We start from the raw sequence: 23707 nt of genomic DNA on the forward strand, positions 1-23707 counted from the left end.
TGGCGCCACCTAGCGGATTTTTCAAAACTGCGGCGCACGATGAAACCTGTGCATATCGATAGGGGGCACTTTTCTGCACAAAAAAGCTTTAATGAACCTATGCTCTAAAGCGTCACGTTTTCAAGATATTTAGCTTGAAAGTTCCGAAAAGTGTTGTATGAACAAATCGATTTTACTTTTATATGCAATTGGAATATAGTGACTAAGTGATTATGCATGGAATATTAGTGTTTAATATACCACATATTTACTTTATTGAAAAATAAATAAATAGAAAATAGATAAAATAAATATCTATAACTTACTTTTATGTGTAACTTAAAAGAAATCCAGAAACGAGTCGTAAGATGTACAGCTCATGACTTATTCTCGTGGTAATCACGCTCATTTTTTTTTTTTTTTTTTTTTTTTTTTTTGACGTGACTTATTGTAGATTTGCCGCAGATGGCATTAACTACTTGGCCGGACAAATGGGGAGCGCTGAAGGCTCTCACCCGGTACAACGTTTAAGACAACAGGCCTGAGGGTGCCCAGTTGGGCGCGAACCTCGGCTCAGGGCGTCGTCTGAGAGGAAAAATATTTGAAAGAATTAATCGACCCTAGTGGGTCGATAGCGATAAGCGCTGAATGAGGGAAATCGTCGACCACGCCGGCGGGGTCGGTATCGGGGTTCTGAAGTGTTTGGTGTCGCGAGCTGATTGGCTGCCTCTATGGCTAGGGTAATCGGGTCGTCGGGATCGTATATTACGTCCTTCGGACGCCGATACTTTTCAGTACCGTCCCTAAGCGGGATGTATTCGGAAGCCGCAACTACCAGGGGATCGTAATCACGCTCAAAGTTATTTGTTATGATTGTCTAACAATTTCACACTTTTTGAGTTTTTATGTTTATTCAATGAAAGGCAGCTTAAATGTTTAATCACAGTGAAAGCAGGTGGGGTGTGAAAATTCGCTTTTAGGACTACTTTACTTTGCAGCAGTGTATGGAACATACCTAGTTCGTATAGACACACCAATGGGGTGTGTGCCTTCAATGCAACGGGACCTTAAGCTGTTTAGTTCATAACAATCATATTACATGAACACATTGTTCAATTATTCATCGATTTTCTTAGTTGTGTTTTTATAAGTATGAAATAAAACATCGTAAAAGTAGTCATATAGTTATTTATATTTTGCTTAAAAATGTAATCAATACTAATTGTTATTGAATACATACAGTGTATATACTTATAACAAATAGGCTTTTTTTATACAAATTCGTACCTATTAGGATAATGAATATCAGTCTTCTTGAATAATCAATCTTCTTCTTCATCAGAAATAATAACTTGATCTAAAAAGGCAGCAGGGGGTTGAATTTCTTGGTGCCGAGCCCATCCCATATACCAAACTATGCACATGACATGAGCACAGCACCCGAGTGTCCGTTTTCCAACTATACAGCTGCAATAGTGACCGACAAGTTTATTTCTGTTTTTCAAACTATTATTTAGCAAGATATATACAAAATAAATTCTGTTGCTCTGGTGCCTCGAGAGTATTTTAGCTCTTGTCAGCCAAGGATTACAAACTACTATGTTGTATTGATTTAAATTATAGTCAACTTCAAAATCTTCATACACTTCAATGAAAAACGTTCCGTTTTCTTTTAGGTGTTCGCCATAGTAGCTTCTTGCCTGCGTCACTTGATACGGCCCCAGAGACATTATCAACAGATCCTCATATGATAAGATGGGAAACTGTTGAAAGCCTTCACTTGAGTTTATAGCTTGGAAAGCGGCTCTGCGTTGATTTAAATTGTTTTGTATTACAAACTCGCACAGATAGTTTGGGGCGTCGTGCTTAAGGTATATATCGTTGATTATTTCATTTACGAGTGGGTGATCTGTCACCCGTTTTCCGAAGGCATTTATTAGGGCGCAAGCAATCCTCACTTCCTCTTTTAAATGTGGCATATTCGGTATTGCGTAGTTAGCTGGAAACGATAAGAATACTGTTCCATCAATAATGAAGTAAGTACGTCACATTTAGACTGCGTTTCCACCAGTAACATGCTAGATGCTACGTTGCATACCCTACAATCGGGTTCATTGTGCCGATCAGAATCAGACCCAATTATCTGATTGGTGGATATTAAACCTAGCAACGTAGCACATGTCAGATGAAAAAACAGCCTTACCGTTGTGCTTGCATTAATATGAACTGATTACTCTCTACTGTTACAAAAAAATGCAAATATCATTTATTATACATAATTAAGTGGTAATAGTTGGCTATAAAATCTATTGAAAGCGTAAGTCTGGTACACAAGTGATACGCTTGGCGTAAGAGCTATCTCTGGCTAATTATAATAGAGATAAGTTGACGACTTTCTGTTAAAAATGTTTTGCGTTGATTACACTTTGTCTAAGACGCTACATAATGAGAGCTTCGATAAAGTAGGATATATTATTTCCATACACGAATTTTTTTCATATGACATTTCGATTATGAAAAGCACGATTGAGAAACGAGCCGAATTATACATTGTCATTTTATGTATTATACTGACCAGGGACTATAATATAGATACCAGATACACTGCATACTGAGATTTTTAATTTTTGCAATGTTCAAATAAGATTACTTAGCTCTCGATCGTCAAATAAGTGGCGAGCATAATTCAGGATGTTGGGGTGCCTAGCAATATAATCTTCAGTTGTCAAGTAAGACTGTATAGGACGCCGAGATCTTCGGCGCGGGCCACGAACAGTGCTTACACCACAACAAAAAACATTGCCTGGCACCAACATGACTGGACATCTTGCCAAGACAAAAACAACAAATTCAACAATAACACTAACAAAGTCAACAAAAATACTAACAAACTCAAGAGGAATATTAACAAACTCAACAGTGGTAACAAATACAACAGAATGAACAGGATAGAGTCTCAGAACAGAAAAAAGCGCGTGCGCACGTTGAAGATGAAAGTGGCAAACTGACTGAAAGTTCACCCGGCTGCCAATCGTCCTATTGTATTTATTGCATGATATTGTCTCACTCACACTTATTGTATGGCTATTCGCTATCCTTGTTGATTCCGCCGAAATAATAGAAATTCGTGCAACTTTAAACAAAGGACCTCCATTTTCGTAGTTCCTGGAATTAAACGAGAAAGCAAAATGGCAGTTAATAAGTACACCATTTTGTTTCTCTTACACAGATTTCTTAAACTTCGAGAATTCTGCTTTTTAACGAGTACTAATGATGCCGCACTAAACGCATTGTGTATATAAAAATGTAAACTTTATTTTATATTTCATTAGATCCTGTCGTTGTGTTAAGTAAAATCAAGTTAAGGAGTAAATGACGCCTATATCATACATAACACAAACTGATAAACTCAGTTTGCAATTAGTAACCTTAGATAAGGTGTGCACAGTTAAGTACCTATGTACTTCCTATATAATGTAGCAAAGACAAAAACCATTAATGTTGTTGCAAGTATTTATTAATTTCATTTTTTCAATAAGATAAATATGTTGTATAATCACTATGTCACTATATTACGATTGTATATAGATAAAGAGTAAAATCGATTTATCCATACGACACTTTTCGTAACTTTCAAGCTAGATATCTTGAAAACGTGACACTTTAGAGCATAGGTCCATTAAAGCTTTTTTGTTCAGACAAGTGTCCCCTATCGATTTGCACAGGTTTCATCGTGCGCCGCAGTTTTCAAAAATCCGCTAGGTGGCGCCACTGAGATATGCCAGAAAGGTTCATAGCCCTTTCAGGACTGACCATTGAACTTGGCACCCCCATTTAGATCTCACTTCTTTTGTCGTTGAAGTCAACAACCAAGGCATTTATCATAATATTGAACTTGGCTCTCATTTTACATTTATGTTTTTGATTGGATCTCTATAACTAAACTAAACACAATCAAATAATAAAAAAAATATAAACAAACTAGTTTCGGTTTTCAAACGTACTTTGTTGTCAACGCGCGATTTTTTGCCCTCACGTCCCTATCCTGTCCCGCTCCTACGCATCTTCCTTTTATATTCTTCTCTCTTTCACACATCAAGGACCAATCAGGACCCCGGATTTAGCGCTGTCGCTCGCTGCTCGCAGCCAAATCAAAATCTCATGTTTTTTATTCCCAATTTGATTGCTGTTGTGGATAGGACGCGCGCACGATTCGAAAATTAAATAGGTACGCGATCGCAAAATCGAAACAAAAAATGGGTTTGAATACTTTTAGCAGTGACTATGGCAGTGGTAGTTCCATGAATTCGGTAAGTTTAACATAATTTTTCTTATCTATCAGTTTTAAAGTTATCGTGTCGAATACATTGAACCTTGCATTGCAACCTACCTTTAACTGAAATTATTAACTGTTGCTTGTCTACCGCACATTTTGTGTCATTTTATATTTTTTATTATTGTTGCGTAGGACCTATTTTATTTGTTACATTTTACTCCTATTTTATATTTACTTTCTTCGTTGGACATGTTACGACCTGCACAAGCAGAAAGTATTTGGTAGGTATTTTATTTATTTAAAAATATTATTTTAAATAACCAAGCTGTCGTTTCCGCTAACAAACTCTATGCACATCACAATGTCACCCAGTGTAAGGTAGTCAGGTGACTTTAGAGAACTGTTAGGGCTCCTAAGAAAACGACAACTACTACGATGATACTGTTTATTATTTAGATATGTACCTAGGTAGGTACCTACCTACCTATTTCGTAGAAGTTTAGATCGTGTGGCATGACTTCACTGCTTGGCCAGATACTTAGCTAATAATTTTTCATTGTCACAGATAGGTACCTATACCCTACCTACCTAGGTAATAGGTAAACCAGTTGCCGGTGGAAAGTGGTAGCATGCAGATAGATCCTGTCACTTTCAGAACATTTACTCTGCTACCGACCTACAATAATTTTAATAAAGTAGGTAGTTTCGAATCTCGGTGGGAACATACCTAGGTAGGTACCCACCTACACAAAACTCACTTTGTGAAACCTCGTTTGTATTGCGAGCTGATCGCCCGATTATCCAAAAATAAGATGATCCGTGCTTCAGAAGGCATGTTAAGCCGGTGGTCCCGCGGTTCCTACTTCTGATATAGGTAAGCACCCACCTACCTAGTAATCGTTACATGAGTCATGTCAGGGGTCTTTGGCGGCTCAATAATAGCCCTGATACCAGTGTTGATGAGGTTGGTTATCCTCATAGGTAAATACCTAACCCTTGTAAATAATCCACATGATAGAAGAAGTAGGTAGGTAGTACCTAGTAGTAGTTCTTGTCTATTAAGGGTATATTCTTTTGACTTCCGTATAAGACACGACGTTTGCCTTCTCTTTTTTCCGTCTAAGCTCTTTGCACTACCTAAGAGCTTCTCATACCACAGAGTAATTTGATTACACGTAGATTCCTGCATGCTCGGAGATGTGTGTCTGTATCCATATGATGTTAAGTACTCTGTGACAACGCGACATGACATCAGACAACGCGCTTAAAACGCCTCATCTGGATAGGCTCTAATAGGTAGGTAGTATCATAATGATTCATCATAATCATCAGCCCATTAACGTCCCCACTGCTGGGGCACGGGCCTTCCCTATGGATGGATAGGGAGATCGGGCCTTAAACCATCACGCGGGCCCAGTGCGGATTGATGGTTATTAACGACTGCTAATCCAGCCGGGACCAACGGTTTAACGTGCCTTCCGAAGCACGGCTCGAGCTCGAGATGAAAACTTTTTTTTTGTGGTCACCCATCCTATGACCTTGCGAAAGTTGCTTAACTTCAACAATCGCAGACCGAGCGCGCTTACCGCTGCGCCACCGAGCTAATCATGATGATTAATGACTGTTTACCCCACAGTCGACATCATGGGGCAGCCAAGAGTTGGATTGGCAGACATTCCAGTCACAGCTGATCACCAATACTCCCAGGACAAAAGCTGCCAGTTACGCAGACCGTAAGTTGCATCGCATTATCATTCGAAAGGTTTTTTTACTTAAGATCATTGATCATTGGGGTAAGCACAGACTAGTAGGTGGGTACCTACTTGGCACACCACTTTTGCTTTTTCTACTTTCGTCCAGATTTACCTACCTACCTTCCTACATACTTACTGGGTGTAGCCTATGAGGTCCTGGGTTCGATTCCCGATAGGATATGACCAGGTAAACTTTGTCAGACTGTCTCCAGTTTGGTTAGGACACTGTAGACTGATTCAACCGATTGTTCCAAAGTAAGATGATTCTGTGCTTCGAACTGGAAATAGTAGGGTGTCCTGTAGACAGAAAAGGCGAGCCGAGCTACTGGCGTACTAGCTTAGACAAACCGAGTAGCTGTCTATAGGCCAGGCCGCAGCTGCTGCAGGGTTAGCTGCTGCTGAAAACTAGTAGCTTCTAGCGATTCCGTATACTTAGTAATTATGGCTCAAGGATAACCAAGTATTCCAAATTCTGTAGTAGGGAGCTAAGTAGTGTACCTACATACCTAATTATTATTTATTTAAGAGATGAAAATTACGAATGAACTCGTAATTAATGTTCTCTTGACTTTGCAATGTTTATCAGTTCTTGTTACCAGCCGATAGTTTAAACCGTTACAAAATAAACTCAGAAATTGAGTCAAGTATCGAATGACGTTATGAATGGCTTGAGCACACACGATACCGAACACCAGCGTAAACATTATTTCATTTACGATCTACTATATTTCAAATTCATGTGTGAAGTCAGTTGTTCCAAACGCCTTTGTAATAAGTTGTAAGTGGGTAGTTTATTTGGATAAAATTGCAATATTATGGAAATTTGAAAGAAAGAAACATTATTACTTCCGGACACCACAGACACAGACAGACAGGTACATTACATTTAACACAGGACAGAAACCACACGGAAATCAATAAGTACACAGACAAAAAAATATCCAAAACAAAAAGAAAAACCAAAATCATAAAAACAATAATAATAAAACTAAGTATTCTAAATGCAACGCACTGACGGCCCGATCATATGCGGTGGAGTCCGGAATAAATTTCCCTTGCAAGTGGTTGCCTACCCACTAAACTTTGAGGAGACCCCTCCCTGTAACATCCCCATAACCTCCAAATAACCTCGATCCCCCGATTAAGGTTATTTATTGTATCTGATTCCGTGAGCCGCGGTAGCCCAGTTCGAACGCTTGACTCTCACTGTAAACACGCAGGTTCAAAATCAGCAATGAGCCTAAACCAATGACATCCGAATTCATGTTTGGATCATAAATGATTACCATGTATATAGCGATGGAGGAAAACATCCAGAGGAAACTCACATTCTCGAGAAATGCGTTTCGGAGGTATTCTAAATAAGTATCCTTACCGGTTACCAGTTATCCTTACGTCAGACAGGCAGTCTCTTCTGTAAAATCCAGAACTGTCAAATCTTCCGGTTGTTAAGCGGACCTCGTGAAAAACGGGTTATCGTTAGGGAGATCAAATTTGTTTCACAGGTTTGACAGAATCCTAAGTTGATCACGCATCATCTTATTTTAGCCCAAATTGTGGTCCTTCGCATTTCGCGTATTCCCTTCTGTGGAAACGCACCTTAATAGGGTCTGTCTCCGGTTTTTCAAAACAGTTCATTTTAATTGCAACCACTATTTGCAGTTGTAAACGGAAGATGCACGATTGAAGATGTGATGCAGGAGTTCCGAATGAATGGATCTGACTCTCCATACAATCCTGAGGAAGACACGATTTGGACTCGGAAGACTGGTGAGTTGTTTTAATTTAACAGTTAATAAAATTCATAATATAACTTAATAGGTACTAAACCATCATAAACAGCCTATGCCGGATTCACCCTCCTTATGATACCGGAAACTTCTAACTGGTCAAACACCACATCCCTTGCAGCCTGCACATAACCTGCAGCTTTCGTGGTGCAGTGGTTTAGCAATGGGCTTACGATCCAGAGGTCCCGGTTTCGAAACCCGATGGGGACATATCCCAAAAATCACTTTATGGTATCTTGTTTAGTCAGGACATTTGTGAGACTGACCTAGTAGGTGCCCACCTTGTACGTGGTCTTGTACCGAACCCAAGGAAGTAAAAACCGTAGGGCGTAAAGGTTTGACGTAAATATAAACACACACACACACACACACACACGCACACGCACACGCGCACACGCACGCACACGCACGCACACACTCGCACACACACGCACACGCACACACACGCACACACGCACACACTCACACACACACAACACACACACACCCACGCACACACGCACGCACGCACGCACGCACGCACGCACGCACGCACGCACGCACGCACGCACGCACACACGCACACACACACACACACACACACACACACACACACACACACACACACACGTATTATGTTTAATTTACCTAAGTTTTACTTTAAGACAATATGTATAGTGTAAATCAAATTGTACTGGTTGCGTTGGAAGAGCGAGGCATTCCCATCACAAGTGTCATCTGACTACTTTTAGGGAAGCCCCTGTAACTTGTTTGTTATAGATTTACAGAAATAAAACCCTTTTTATTTTTATTTTATTTTACATTGCTGGCTGATTATCCGATTGTACGAAAGTAAGATGATCTGTGCTTCGGTGCGCATTTAATTCAAGTATGTACTCGTTACATGGCGACTCAATAGTAATCCTGATACCAGAGTTGATGTGGTCGGTCATTGATCTCATAACCCACACGAGAGAAGAAGAATTTATAACCTATTAAAATCTTATAGCCGGATTGGATTATTTTATGTAATGCTGTTTACCTAATATAATCTATCATCATTTCAAAACATACAGAATGAAGCAGGTATCTACTTGTGGACCCAGGGCCAATTGCTTATTTACACCAGAGATTACATTCCTACATTTCCACTTGCAGATACTCCAGCCCTGCCAGCAGTATACACTCGGCAGAAGTCGTGGCCGGCGCCAGAGCGCACTCCCGCGGCGCGCCTGCCGCGCCCCGTCTCCGTGTCCATACCACTTGCGCCCGCGCCTCAATCTATCAATGAAGGTACCTAAGTACCTAAGTCAAGGGATCTAAAAAGTCACATCAAAGCAATTTATCGAAAAGTAAGTGCGAAAATGTCAACTAGTGTTAAATAGATATTGCTTTTTTAGATGAATCGATTTGAAGTGGCTTTTTAGACATCCTGTTCTTCCAAGTCTAAAATAGGTAGGTTGCTCTTCGCGCCGCAACAACTGCGCTCGCACTGCAATAGCGAATGACGTCACACGAAATGAGAAATTTCTTATTATTACTATAAGTTTTCCTTTGCGTCTGACCGTACACAGTTACGCCCGCGCTCCCAGAGCCACAAATAAGCAGAAGACTATTTGCAGCCACTTTTGATTATAGTCCTAGGATGTCGTGTCCCCCCCGTCCCTCCTCTATCCATACATGGAATAAGTTGTATGTTATTTTATCGTTTCAGCGTCGGAGTACTTCCAGCCTCTGGAAGATCAGAAGATCTTGTCGGAAGAGCAGCGGCGCGTGCTGAGTTCGCTGTCTGACGGTGCTGTGTTGACGCTGCTCCGAGAGATACGACGCAGCAAGCGCCAGCCTGAGGTAACTACGAAACGTCTTCATAACATGTCCTTTCATACATTTTACATTTAAGAGGGTACCAACTCTTGTCACCTTTTTTTTGACGTGACTTATTGTACATTTGCCGCAGATGGCATTAACTACTTGACTGGATAAATGGGGAGCGCTGATGGCTCTCACTCGGTACAAAATTTAAGACAACAGGCCTGAGGGTGCTCAGTTGGGCGCGAACCTCGGCTCAGGGCGTCGTCTAAGAGGATGAATATTTGAAAGAATTAAACGACTCTGGTGGGTCGATTAATTACATGGGCGATAGTCGGCGAGAAGTGGTTGTATTACAATACAATATACCTAATAAATTGGGTATAGTTTCAAGATAAATTATGAAATTCTGATTTCTAAATAAACACAGATCTAAAACTAACGAAAAACATTTTCCTCTTTCTTTTTGACTTGTTATGAATTGTAATCAAGAATAACGTAATAATAAGTTCGACATTTTATAATGTTCTTCTATGACGTCACAGTGTGCTTTTTCATACAAATTCCATAGCAATTTTGTGTTTTGACGTTTAGTAAAAAGTAACTGATTTGACTAGTTGGAAACTACCCTATTGTCATAAAACAAGGAGTAATATTACGTAGTACTATTGTCCCGTTCCCCGTCCAGGAGTGTCGGTTCTGCAAGAACAACGGAGAGCGCGAGTCGTACTACCGCTCGCACGCGCTGAAGGACGCGGCGGGGCGCGTGGTGTGCCCCGTGCTGCGCGCCTTCGTGTGCCGCCGCTGCGGCGCCCGCGGCGACCACGCGCACACCATCAAGTACTGCCCGCTCAGCACCAACGAAGGTACACTGCGCGGGCTGCTGTTGCCGAACTATCCTTCTTTCGTGTCGATGAATCGATATGACGCGCAGCCAAAATGACAGATTCTCTGCGGGCACACCGTAAGCGCGCGACTCTTTCTCGCCTCGACATACGTCACCTGTCACTCTGTCACAGTACTGCACAGAAAGAGAGGGATGATCTGTGTCGCGGCGAGAAAGAGTGAGGTGCTGAGCCCGCTGACTTGTCATCGTGGTGTAGCAATCGGTTTCACGGCATACAGGTATGCTGCGACTCACGGTGGGGGCCGAGCATGGATATAGCTCTAAGTGAAGGCTTGCTACTTCCCCCCTAGCTATCCTATAGTTGTCTATCGATTGTTGACTTTGAAAATCATCTGTAGGTACAATCGATTGTACTAGTATTGCTCTGACTATTGAAAAGACTACCAATATCGACACACTGATCTAAATGAGTTATCTCCTATTGTACGATATAGTCTGTCGACACTATTGTTTTTTTTAAACTGTCGATCGAACTCTATAGTAGCCCAGAGCCACAGTTTATGTTATGCACAAAACGTACATATTAAATAAAATATAAAAAGAAGTGTATTCAACCACAAACATTTTAAAAAAATTGCTTAAACTAATTACATGCAACACACTATCAGTTGTGGCCGAAAAAAAGGAGGAATGTCAGCATTGCTGCTGCTTTTCAGAAAATGTTCTCGCTAAACAAAAGTACTGTTCGGGGAAATCAGGTTTCTTTTTTTTATTATCACATGAGGCAACGATATCGTATTATGCAACTTTGCACGTCATATTAATTATAGAATTCAAGCATGTGTCTTTATTGCCTATAATGTTTATTAGACCGAGATCTTGATTTAAGTAGTGTGCCTATTTGCGTATGCTCCACACGTTCCCTCCAGATATTTTAGAAAAAATCCGTGCCTAGTAATAGGAGCAGGTTGTTTTGTACGTCTGTTTTAATACAATACTTAATTTTAAATAAAATGTTCCAGAACGAATGAAATCAGCTGCAATGATGCGTAGCGTGCGCATGGCTTCTGGCCGTCGTCGCAACGCGCCACTAGCGCTATCTATTGGCGGGGTGGAGAACTACGTGTACTTCGGAGAAACCCCAGCGTCTGTCATACAAGATACTACCGCATTCGCCGGAGAGAGGGCGCCACTCGACCCGCTTTGGGCTGCGCTGGAACAGAAATTGATGCTTTAGAACGGGTAATAAAGTTTTGTTTTGTATTTTTATGTAAGAATAATTTTTAGGAACTTTATTTTTGTTTCTTGAATTGTTCAAAATTAAATGGCTGGCCAACGTATTACGCCAAGATATTTCGATAATAATAAATGAGCGCTCATAAAAATCCTTTCGTTTATGTTCCTAAAAATTATGTCTTTAAAAATACGACGGTTACAATGATTATGAATTTGAAGTCTGAAGAATTATTGATCAGTATTTTCTATTGTGTAATTTAGTCACTAGATGGCAGCTGTACCAATGACTAATTAGTATAAGTTTTTACGGATATCTACGTGAAGTAGACAGAATATATTTGTTCTTAATATTGACGAGTATTGAATATGTAATCGTTATAAAATCATGTAGTTCGTAATCCAGTTTCTACGTGGGAAGTTTATTTTTGTTGATTATATTTTTTACAATAATACTTGACTAAAAATCTGTAATCAATTATCTACTCAAATATTGCTATTTTATATATTTAACTGAAACTCGTATTGCTGTATAGCACAATAGAATGTCCACAACTTCAAAAAAATGTGACATGCTTGGATTTTGCTAAAATTGATCAGATTATGTTTCAGTTCTGGATTTCTTCGGGATATTACTTATATTTAACATTATACCAATAAACGTTACATTTTTCATTTTATATGTTGTTGCATTGAAATGTAAAATGTGTTATTACAATGAATTTATACAAATTAATTACATCTTTGCCTAACATTTTTGTGTATTAACAACTTAGTTCATACAAATTTCCATAGATGGCGCTACAAGTTATAGAATTTCTACAAATACAATAAAATCATTTCCGAAATTGTCCGGTTAATAAATTGTCGAATGATAATGAGAATTATTCCGTTTATTACTTTTACGGGCAACTTTTTATTCGAATAAAATGAGTAGTTTTTTTCTACAAAATGAAATCCGCATGTCACTGGTACAATTTATTCTATAATTATTATTATTGTGTCTGAAACTTTTATTATTCCAATATAGTATACATAAAATATCTCTGAGACCAAGAAAAGTGTTACTTTAGAATGACATCACCTTGAAGAGAAAATGTGTTACTTTTTAATTTCCAAAATTCATTTATTTTTTTTATTATAAACTTTAGTATTTGTAAAATATAGGAATAATGTTTTTCTAAACTTCTTTAATAAGAAGTACCTAGTATCATTTGTTTCAAGATATATCTATTTTTGTTGATTATTCAAATATCTATTGCCGTTGTGATTGCTAAATCAGTTGAAATTTTACTGGTGTTGGTGACATATTGGGAACAATAAATATACTTGATTGAATCTTGCCGTTTTAATTGTAATAGTAGGTACATGCACATTTCCAAGGCCATGCTGCTCTGTGGGTTGGTAGACCAACCAACGGTTTAACTAGCCCTCAGTATTACAGAATTATGCTGAATCGGACTACCAAGTGAAGCCAATACAGAAGTATTCAAGAAAACTTATCCATGCCTGTTCTAGTTGCGTATGGAACGAGATGCAGATAATTCGCTGGCGTGACTAAACTACCGGCTAGCTCGCTACAATGTAGCGTGGGCGGGAAGCTCTGATCCGGCACACGGTATGTAGTGAACGATGTAGGTACCGAGAAGATACTCGTACCAGGTATTAGGTGCGAGTAAGTTCTCGGTTAAACCCTAACCTAGTTAGGGTTCTTGGTGGCGTATTTACGCAACAACAGCAACAATTCCAACCAACATCAACAAAAACAACAATTTCTGTTCTATTTTAGTTTGACAGCTATTGAACTAGTGGCGTCCTTCACTTACTATAAGTGCAGGAACGAGATAGAGCTAGTTGTAGTCCTGTCAAAATAAGTGATAAACCGTATACAGTTGATTAGCCTATCCCTCCGTCGCTTTTCCAATGTATTCGGGAGATATGCAGCTGAACTGACCGCTAAGTTAGGTACCTACTCTTTAAACTGTTTATCTGGTAATTTCGGCCAGAATCTCAGAGCATACAGGTCTTCCGAAGTTGTCCATAAACAAACAATATCTCGTTATGGCTGAATGATAGTAAAAGTCAATTCTTGAGTGGAGTGTCGAATTCCCGCGTCTCGCGAATGCGGCCGCGGGAACGAATTCCGCGAGCGTGAAGCGGAGTTTTAGGAGCTGAGGTTCCGTATAAATCGCAAGATGATCGTATGAAAAATATTTAGTTATCAGTGACTAGAGGCCCGCCCGGATTCGCACAGGTAGACATTTGTTATTTAAGAGTAAATTGTATAATAGCTGTCCCTATTTTTTTTCGAGTAAGTCATAATATAGCCTGTGTTACTCGGGGATAATGTTGCTTCCTTATGGTAAAATTTTTTTGACATCGGTTCAGTAGTTTTTGAGTCTGAATTTTATAATGTTAGTAAGTATAGATAAACATTAATGTCTAAATGTGGGTACAGGTACCTACTGGGACAATAGTACTATTTGGTGAAGGATACTTTATTACTATTTAATCCTGTAAATACATTATCTAATCAGCAGCAATAAGGTAATAAAATTAACATTTATTGCCTATAGACACGGGTACCTACTTTGGACATTAGAAGGTTGTATCATAGCTCTGCTCCTCCATACTGAATACTGTAACAACAGACGCATACAGTTGATTCATACAATATTGTATAGTGTATTAGGTACGTGAACTTACGTTAATAATTCTTCCTTTGTTGTTCATATATTCTTCTATTTACCGTCTATTTGCGGATCCCTAAAAAGTCGCACGTCTTCGCTTCAATATGCAAAGTCAGCTGTGACATACCTACTTGAAAACCTACAAAAATCGCCCACCTAAAACCTATCCAACCACCCGCAACTTAAAACTCAAAATACCGTGAGCTGAATATAAAAAATAGTCCGAATTTTAACGCACGCATTGAGACTTCGCATACCGTTTTGAATTCATTTACTAAAGTGTTCTTACAAGCAAAATTAAACCTTAGCTTCAGACTGTTTTAAAGAAACTTTCCTTTGCATAAAAAGCAGTTATAACTTCCAAGCAAAACTCAGCTATGCGTTACTAAGTTAAAGTAAGTTTTGGCACAAAAAGTGAGGCCTAAAATATGTAGGCCCCAATCCGGTAGATTTGGGAATGTGGGCCACGGAAGTGGTACGTAGGGGGGGGCGGTGGAGGGGGCCACGGATTATGCAGATCCGTCCAACCTCTCGCGATGCTTGGCGACCTTAATTGATATAATATGGAGCTTAGATGGTAATTACAATTTTGGTTTCGCTATTTTGTTTAGAAAGGTGAACCATAATTAGAAATAAGTACCTACAAGTTAGGGAAGACAATTTAAATTAAGTAAGTGTTTTTATACCTTTGTTTGTAACGACATAGTATTTAATTGTGCATAATGCAAAATAGAAGAGCTGTCAGAGTGTACCATAATAATAGATAAGCAGGCCAACTCTAACAAAAAAAAATCTTGATTATTAGACAAGGTTGTCATTGGACAACCTTACATACGTAAGGTATTTTTTAAATGTAAGTAACGCTATCGTAATATAAAAAACGAATTTTAATATTTTTGCTTTTCATGAAGTTGATTTGTTTTTAATATCTAGAGTAGGTTGTGTGACTTTTGTATTAAAATTTTAATATTGACATTTTGTTAGGACGATTTGCCCAAACTGTGGGCGGTCCCTAAGAGTACTTAGGCCCAATAAGATAGATATAAATAACATTTTGTTAATTTATTTCTTTAATTAAGTTTGTATAGTTTATGCTTCTAGTAAACATGATGGGGTTAGTAATCCTCAGTATTGGCTCCGATTCCTACGTTCACCTCCTAATTTTAAGTTATACCTGTCATTTTCTTATCCGCCGAAAAGGGAAGGGTCTTATTACATGAGACTTAAATGTGAGGCCAGGAGTGGATGTTTATACTAAGTATTACATCTCTGGCTATCCCTTCGGGACTACAGGCGTAATGCTATTTGTCATTATAAATGCATAATGTATTTGCCCTGTCTCTTTCCATGAAGCCTGGCATATCTAAAATTTAGTCCACAATATTCAAATCGCACAATATTTTCGCAACCGTTCGTGAACTATGAACAGTCTGGTATTGTTCCCGACTTTCTTTTAGCACTTGGCGATGCTCTGTGAATTGTCAAACAAGTGCATGTCCACCGCACGTCTGCAGTGCAGGCTTATTTCTGCAGATCATTTGCAGTCTAAACACAACTTGGGCGCTCTTAAACGCTGCACTTTCCAATTGATATATTTTTCCCGTGTACCTAGGTACTCGCTGATAATGTCGCGTAATTTTACTAAACATTTTCAACTACTATGGTAGTTAAAAACCATATATGGTGATGTGATGGTATGCTAGTTCCACCGGAGGTCCCGGGTTCCATTTCCGGTCTGGCCAATTTAAGAACTGAACTTATCTGAAGAGGGTAAGTAATTGACAGAATTATAATTATTGCGTAAATGTTTTCTTAGGAACGTGCTGACGATTTAAGTATTTATTTATTATCTTAAGATAGATCTAAAATCGTTTTTCAGAAATAGATAGAATGGTTAAATTCAATACTGGGGTAGTACTCGGATCCTTTTTAGCAAAACGGCTCTTGTATGTAGTTTTAATAGCATTAGCAACATACATAATAGGGGGGTTAAATGGCCACATCGAAGCAATTCATCTAAGAAAGCAATATTGCTATTTGACATTTGCGCATATAAAAGTAAGTGCGCAGTGCAAACAAAAATCAAATAGCAATATTGCTTTCTTAGATGAATTGCTTCGATGTGGCCATTTTAGCCCTCCTGGTCTCCCCTCAATCAACCGGAGGACGTATGGAGCATAATTCACCATGCTGCTCCACTGCGGGTTGGTGGAGGTGTTTTTACGATATTAACCGTAAAAACCCGATCCCGTCTATTAAGATGGGAACAACGGGAAGCATGGAATCATCTTACCTTTGATAATCATATCAGGTGATTCAACCGACCGACACGTCCCACCCACGTCCACGTCGTCGTAGTGGTGTACGTTCGACATGGACATGCTGTTGAGACAATTTTATAATTTTTGACAACTGCATGTATGAACTTACACAGCTTCTCAATAAATGTTTCTTGTTTGTTTGTTTCAAGCCTGAAAGGTGTTTATCAAACAATGGAGTCTCACAAGTGAATCGGGAATCTAACCCGGACTTCCAGATCGTGAGCCTAACGCTCTACGTGTGACATGACAAATCCAAAAAATCAACAGCCATAGCTAAAAGTTCGCAGCCTACTCTGACTAAGACACTAATATTCGGGTCATTAGATTAATTACCTTCGCCCACAGACAAAAATACAAGCCTTAATTTACATGGAATTAGAATGTAATCATGTAGACGTGATCATTTGCATAGCATTCACTCAGTGCTCTTCATTGCGTGTTATAATGCTATGACGAGATAAGTCAATCACTTTTTGTCATCCAAGAACAAGTGTTCTTCTATCGTCTGGTGTCAGGGTTACTATTGAGACATGGCTCATAATATCATCATCAGCCGTACGACGCCCACTGCTGGGCATAGGCCTCCCCCAAGGATCTCCACGACGATCGGTCCTGCGCTCATATAACGACTACTTACTTACATCAGTAAGTAGTAACCGGGACCAACGGCTTAACGTGCCTTCCGAAGCACGGATCATCTTACTTTCGGACAGCCTGTAATGTCGTAACCAAAGTAATTTTTGTGATATGTCCCCACCGGGAAACGGACCCAGGACCTACGGATCGTGAGCCTAACGCTCAACTACTGGACCACAGAGGTCGTTAGAATAAGTGTTTGTAAGGACAGTGACGTCAAAATTGGGTCAGTGTATGCGTATATCACTTACCGGGTTATTTTAGGGCTCTATCCCACTGAAAAGCAAGGGAACTGTGTCAGGGTAGAAGAAAATGGAATTCCATAGTATCTGCTTACCCCAGTGGGAAATAGGCGTGAGTTTATAAATGTATGTATGTGTCTACTAGGACACCTTGGTGGCTCCACCATGGTCGATCCACCAACAGATTGGATGCAGTTGTATAAAGGGTAACTTGGCTGTAGGGTAACATGCGCAATGTGATAATATTTTGTCACGGTCATTTTATCGATTCTGACTATAGAATTACGTCGTTTTGTCGATAGGTGGTAATATGTTAACACAAATAAATCATGTTTTTCTGTCGAAATACGAACAAAATAACGTGGCGCGCATGTTAAGGAAAAAACAAACTTATCGATTTCGATAAAAAATATTATGTCGATCGATAATTTTATCACGCAGCGCATGTTAGCCCTGCTGGTTGCGCAACCAAATCCTGAATAACCTTCCGCTAGTGGGGCAACCATAGTGTTCTAGTGAGATAGGGCCCTTCAAATCAAATCAATTTATTTGCGAGAACACATAAAACTCGACTCCCTTACTTCCCCCTACCCCCTTCTCCTTCCCCTCTTCCTTTTTTTCCTTTTTCCTTTACTTTAACTGACTACCTTATTCATCCTCCTGCCCTTATCCAACTCTATGTGAGGTCGGTACAACATTATCTGCCAGCCGTCTCCCCTGTACTCATACACATAGGTATCCTTCACACAATCCATCCACACTTTTTAGGGCACCATTCGAATTAAGAATTTCGGTGAAAAATCGTTCGAGTCAAAATTAATCATTCGAATGACGAATTATTCACATAATTCGATTATTATTTTTTTAAATAATCATCAGTACCAATATTCATACTTTACGTAGGTATAACCAAAGCATAGTCAACTATAGTCAAACGGAGACTTCACCCACGCCCTCCCCCGCAATGCTGCGCGGGCGCCGCGGCAGAGAAATGGCGCGATAAAAAGGCTTCAAATAAAAAAAAAACTTTAAAAAAATCATCATTACAAACCTAAACCACAATTAATACTATAACCACTTTAACTATAACTAAAACAGCCTAGTAGGTACAATTATAGTCAAACGGAGGCTTCACCCACGCCCCCCCCCTCTCGCTGCGCTGCGCGGGCGCCGGAGAAATGGCGCGACCTTGTTTCTTGACCCACTGCCGACGTCGCTGCCGAGTACGCACGCACACAGGCGCTTGCGCACACATAGGAGGGCGACAGGCGAGCCTTTTTGATGGTTTGGTTTGTTAAGGGCTTCATATAGGTATAATGAAAGAAAGACTTTCAAAATGACATAAAATCTAATAGATCAGGGTCACAAGTTGTAGTCAGAAGACAATTTCCAGCCACTATTTATTTGAAGACTTAAGTCGGATAATATTATGTTCATTTCGTATGGCTTCTGAGAACCATTGAACCAACATCATCATCCATGGTGTCAGGGTTACTATTGGGCCTTCAAAGACCCCTGGCCGTAACAACTACATACCTACTTTAGGAAATAGCAGCCAGGACTAACTGCTTAACGTGCCCTCCGAAGCCCAGATCATTTTCTTTCAGACAATCGGGATTTGACCTAAGGAACAAATTCTATTATAATGTAAGTAACCCACTCCCTCCCCCCCAAGTATTCCCTCTCGGAGTTAAAGTTTTGTAACAATAAATGTATAAATTAAACAAATAATTTGTTATGAGTTATAAAACCTAAATCGCTCATACAAAAGACATCAACGACTTGTTTCGAATATTTTACGTCGTGCCTTGAATCTCAAGCAGTTTAGATAATGTGTTTTCTTGTAATTTATAGGCATTCAATATTTCCTTAATAGTTAAGTAACATAACAGCATTGCGCCTGTATCCCCGAAGGTATAGGTAGTATGCAGGTACACCCACTCGCCGGGCACAAATTCTGGACCCCGTGATGATCCAAACATGAATTCAAACTCATAAAGTAGAATTCAGTGGTTTAGAGCCCAAACCGGGATTCGTACCCGTGACGCTACGTTCTACAAACGGGGCTATCATGGATTCACAGTTATAAGTAAGTATTTTAAATATAAGTAATAAGTATAAAGTGTTTAGCAGCCTCCGAGGTCTATTGGTTAGAGCGTTAGCCTCACGATCTGGAGGTCTGGGTTCGATTCCCGATGGGGACATTGTCGAAATCACTTTGTGAGACTGTCCTTTGTTTGGTAAGGACTTTTCAGGCTTGAATCACCTGATCGTCCGAAAAAGGAAGATGATTCCGTGCTTCGGAAGGCACGTTAAGCCGTTGCTCCCGGATTAGTAAAAACACCTCCACCAACCCGCATTGGAGCAGCGTGGTGGAGTATGCTCCATACCCCCTCCAGTTGATTGAGGGGAGGCCTTTAGAGGCAGTGGGATGTAGGTATATGTAGGCTATTTATGTAAGTATAAACTGTTAAGCAATGCAATGTTAATTGCTATTTAGCAATAAGGCCGCCGATTGTACTTCTCTTGTAACATTTGTAATTGTTTTTGTTGTGTTTATATGTGCAATAAAGCGTTTTGTATTGTATTGTATTAAGCAAACCACTAAGTATTCCGGCCAAAAACTACCTACCCCAAGCCATAAAAAGAAAAAAGTTCAGTTAACGTACCGCCATCGCGCGCGTAATTTGGCGAGACACGTGATAAAATTATATTAAACTTAAAACCGTTGTCTCGTTTAAAATGCATTGAAAAGTGCATCAGCAGATTCTATAGTACCCCGGGGTCAGAAAATAACCAGCAGATATGGAAGAAATCATGTGAGTAACCCTTCCCTCTTCTCTACATTATCTATATGCAAATAAGGCTTTACGTATAGTTCTAAACAACACTTATAGTTACTTTATTATACGTCTTTCCATAATAATACTAATAAAACGTATATGCTCAACTATATTCAAAATAGGGGTAGTCAGAGGTACATCCATCGTAAGATGAAATAAGTACCTAACCGCGTCTTACTGGGCTTTATAAGACGTATTTCCAAATCCATTTAATGATTATCGAGATTAGCCCAAAAATATAACAGGCCAGCTTCGTTCTGACTAATAGTTATGCTGTCAACGCTACAATTCGTTGTTTGGATCCATAAATACATTTATTTTTACACCATAAATAAATTTGTTATTATAATGAAAGCACATAATAACGGGTTCTTGCCGCGTTTAAATGGGGATATGAGACTACGTACGTACATCGATCTGTACTTCAATTTACAGGAAGAAAACATCTCGAAGTATGCAAACTGAGTGGCTTCGCTGGGGAGTATGCTCTCCAGCGAAGCCACTTTAAATAGTTGTTTTCTTTTTAATTATAGCACGTACGTATAAAATCTTTTCACGTACACTATGTACGTAGTACGTACATCAATCTATACTTTAATTTACAGGAAGAAAATATCTTGAAGTATGCAAACTGAGTGGCTCCGCTGGGGAGTATGCTCTCCAGCGAAGCCAATTTAATTTGTTGTTTTCTTTCTAATTATAGCACGTACACATAAAATCTTTTCACGTACGCTATGTACATGGTACGTACATTAATCTATATCATCTTCAACAGAATTGGAGGTGGTGGCCCCGCGACAGAGCATCACACGAAATTATTACATATCATTATTTAAAAAAAAATATTTAAGTTAAGAAACTGTTAACAGAACAGCCTGATTTTCCCTTCTGTTTGTAAGGTTACATTGGCAATCGCTTCTCTAAAAAACTGGACCTGTCAAATCTTCATGCTAGGGAGATGATGGTTTATATCAAACAAACTCTATAAATGTAAATATTATCATAATAATCCGTCGTGTTTAATTTACGTCTGTATCTGCAGTCGTTAGCAAGGTGGGTTAGTGGGTCATCTGTCAGTCTGCTAATAACATCATAGAGGTATAATTTACACTGTGTTCATTGCCTCGTAGACATTGAGGACCAGACATAAATAATTTCGTTTACAACTTTACTAGTTAGATTCTGCGATAAACCGTTCGAATTAACAAGACACTGCGCATAAAGTAACTTGCATAATTATCATCGTCTTACCTATATTGAAAACAACATCTTTTTTTATGAAAAATTTAATTCGGATGTGATTTTTGTTAAGAAAACCTCGCGGTCTCAATTTTTACCCTAGTTGAAATTAATTGAAAGAAATCACATCAGTAAGTAGTGTTTTTTTATTTAAAAAAAAAACTATATCCGAATTTCACTATAACAGGCTACGAGGATGTGCAAGGCGTCTTAATTCGTATAGGTATATATATGTACAATCATCATCATCATCAATTTAAGAGCCACGCTCTTGTCGGTGTAGCATTTTCCAATCACACGACTATATTCCTCAATAAGGCTAGTCAGAGGAAAGTACCATAGTAGATACGATACGAGTATCCATCGCAGGATAAACTGAGTACAAATTTTAGCGGATAAGAAAAAGAAAAATAGAATTACCCACATGCCATACAGCACCTTGGAATTAACAACAATTAAAAATTAAATTTAACTACTCTTTTAATGTCCCGTATCTCTAATCTATTGTCGTATAAAGACAAACTTATCACCACACATTGTCATTCATTGTGTCCTGTTAAAATTCCTGCAAGGTGTTTTTCAGTGACCTTCTAATAATTTTGCATTAAATATGGCCCTTTGGGTATTTATTTCACCTTCACATTACATTCCCGGTAATATAGACGTAGAGAACTGAGGAGCTATTAGGTATTCTTCGTGTACGTAAGATATTATTATCTTTTTCTACTCCTCTACTTTAATCTGGCATTTAAATAACCAAAAAGTCTAATATAAGTACATACATAATTAAACTCTTTGAAAAAGTGTACGCTCTATGGCCTATAAAAGCATTGTTTACAAAGTGTAACTGTACTATAATGTCGCCAAAAAAGCATTGTTGTTGTTTTTTTTTTTTTGACCTGGAAACTGGCACCTTTACTTTGTTTGGTGCCATAGATATACTATATAAAAAGTATACATTTGCCGCCATTTTCCCGCGCGTTGGAAAATAAATTGGAAAATTTTTGTGTTTCGTTTCAAAACACTAAAAAGTATAAAATAAAAAGGAAAAATGGATGAAGAACTATTGAATTCTACACCAGAAGAAATTTCAACGTTAGCTCAAGAAATTACAGAAAATTTGCTACCAACAAAATCTAGCAGCCTGTACAATAAGGCCTATAATAATTTCATGGCATGGAAACTGGATCACAAAGCTTCTTCATTTTCGGAGAATGTTTTACTGGCGTATTTTCAGAGCCTCCATAATAAATTCAAGCCGTCTTCGTTATGGGTCGAATATTCGAAGTTGAAATCGACGATTAATTTGTATTACATTAGGCTTAATTTTTGTTTCATTTAAAATTACGTCGTCGTAGAAAAAGTATTGTATGCAACGTTGTATAACTAGGTCAAAAAATGCTCGTGGCGTCTCTTATTGCGATGTTCGCCAAGGCTCACATCGCAACTCACGCCACTCGCATTTTTTTGACCCTTCTTATACAACTGTTGCATAAAATACTATTAAAAGCTCCTGTTACTAAACCAACACCATTATTTATTGTTTATAATCCAACAAAGCTCGGTGAGGTGTGGGTACTTAGTTCATCTTGCGATGGATGTACCTGTGACTACATCAATTGGGATAATTGTTGTCAGCTTATGTTGTTATGTTACCTATTTAATTTATTGTACATACATGCATGCATAAACTCACGTCTACTTCCCACCGGGGTAAGCAGGGATTATGGAATTCCATTTGCTTAAAGTAACTGTTGTTTATAGGTTCTTCCCTACAAACTGGAGTCATCTGGAGCCTGCTTCGTACCGGGTGTCCACTTGTGTCCAGCAAAGGTAAGTGTTAATGTTAAATATTTAATACCTAATTCCAATACTCATCCAGCTTATAAACAGGAACGGTATACCATTTCCTTTGGAAATTAGTTGCGTATAATGTGATACTGAAATTGTAACAGATAGTTTGCTAAGGCCGCGTTCGTTACCGAATAGTTCAAAAGCCTACTTCATTAACATTCCAAGTTCATGCTTATCTGATCTAGGATCTAGACGCGCACGTGTCCTATGTTGCC

At 38.9% G+C, this 23707-nt stretch overlaps 1 protein-coding gene across 2 annotated transcripts; it reads left to right on the forward strand.

Moving 5' to 3' along the window:
- Positions 1–4042: 4042 nt before the first annotated feature.
- On the forward strand, positions 4043–13005 carry LOC126382134 (nanos homolog 1-like). Of its 2 annotated transcripts, none has more exons than XM_050031899.1 (7): positions 4043–4289; positions 5892–5988; positions 7672–7779; positions 8937–9071; positions 9493–9626; positions 10276–10453; positions 11457–13005. In XM_050031899.1, exons 1-7 carry the CDS (start codon positions 4236–4238, stop codon positions 11669–11671), a joined length of 921 nt encoding a protein of 306 aa, XP_049887856.1. In that variant the 5' UTR covers positions 4043–4235; the 3' UTR covers positions 11672–13005. The 2 variants fall into 2 exon arrangements, with proteins under 2 accessions (XP_049887856.1, XP_049887857.1); XM_050031900.1 differs by lacking the exon at positions 4043–4289 and adding an exon at positions 5003–5129.
- The last annotated feature ends 10702 nt before the right edge of the window (positions 13006–23707 follow it).

This window comes from Pectinophora gossypiella, chromosome 3 (assembly GCF_024362695.1).
Source record: "Pectinophora gossypiella chromosome 3, ilPecGoss1.1, whole genome shotgun sequence".
Lineage (NCBI taxonomy): Eukaryota > Metazoa > Arthropoda > Insecta > Lepidoptera > Gelechiidae > Pectinophora > Pectinophora gossypiella.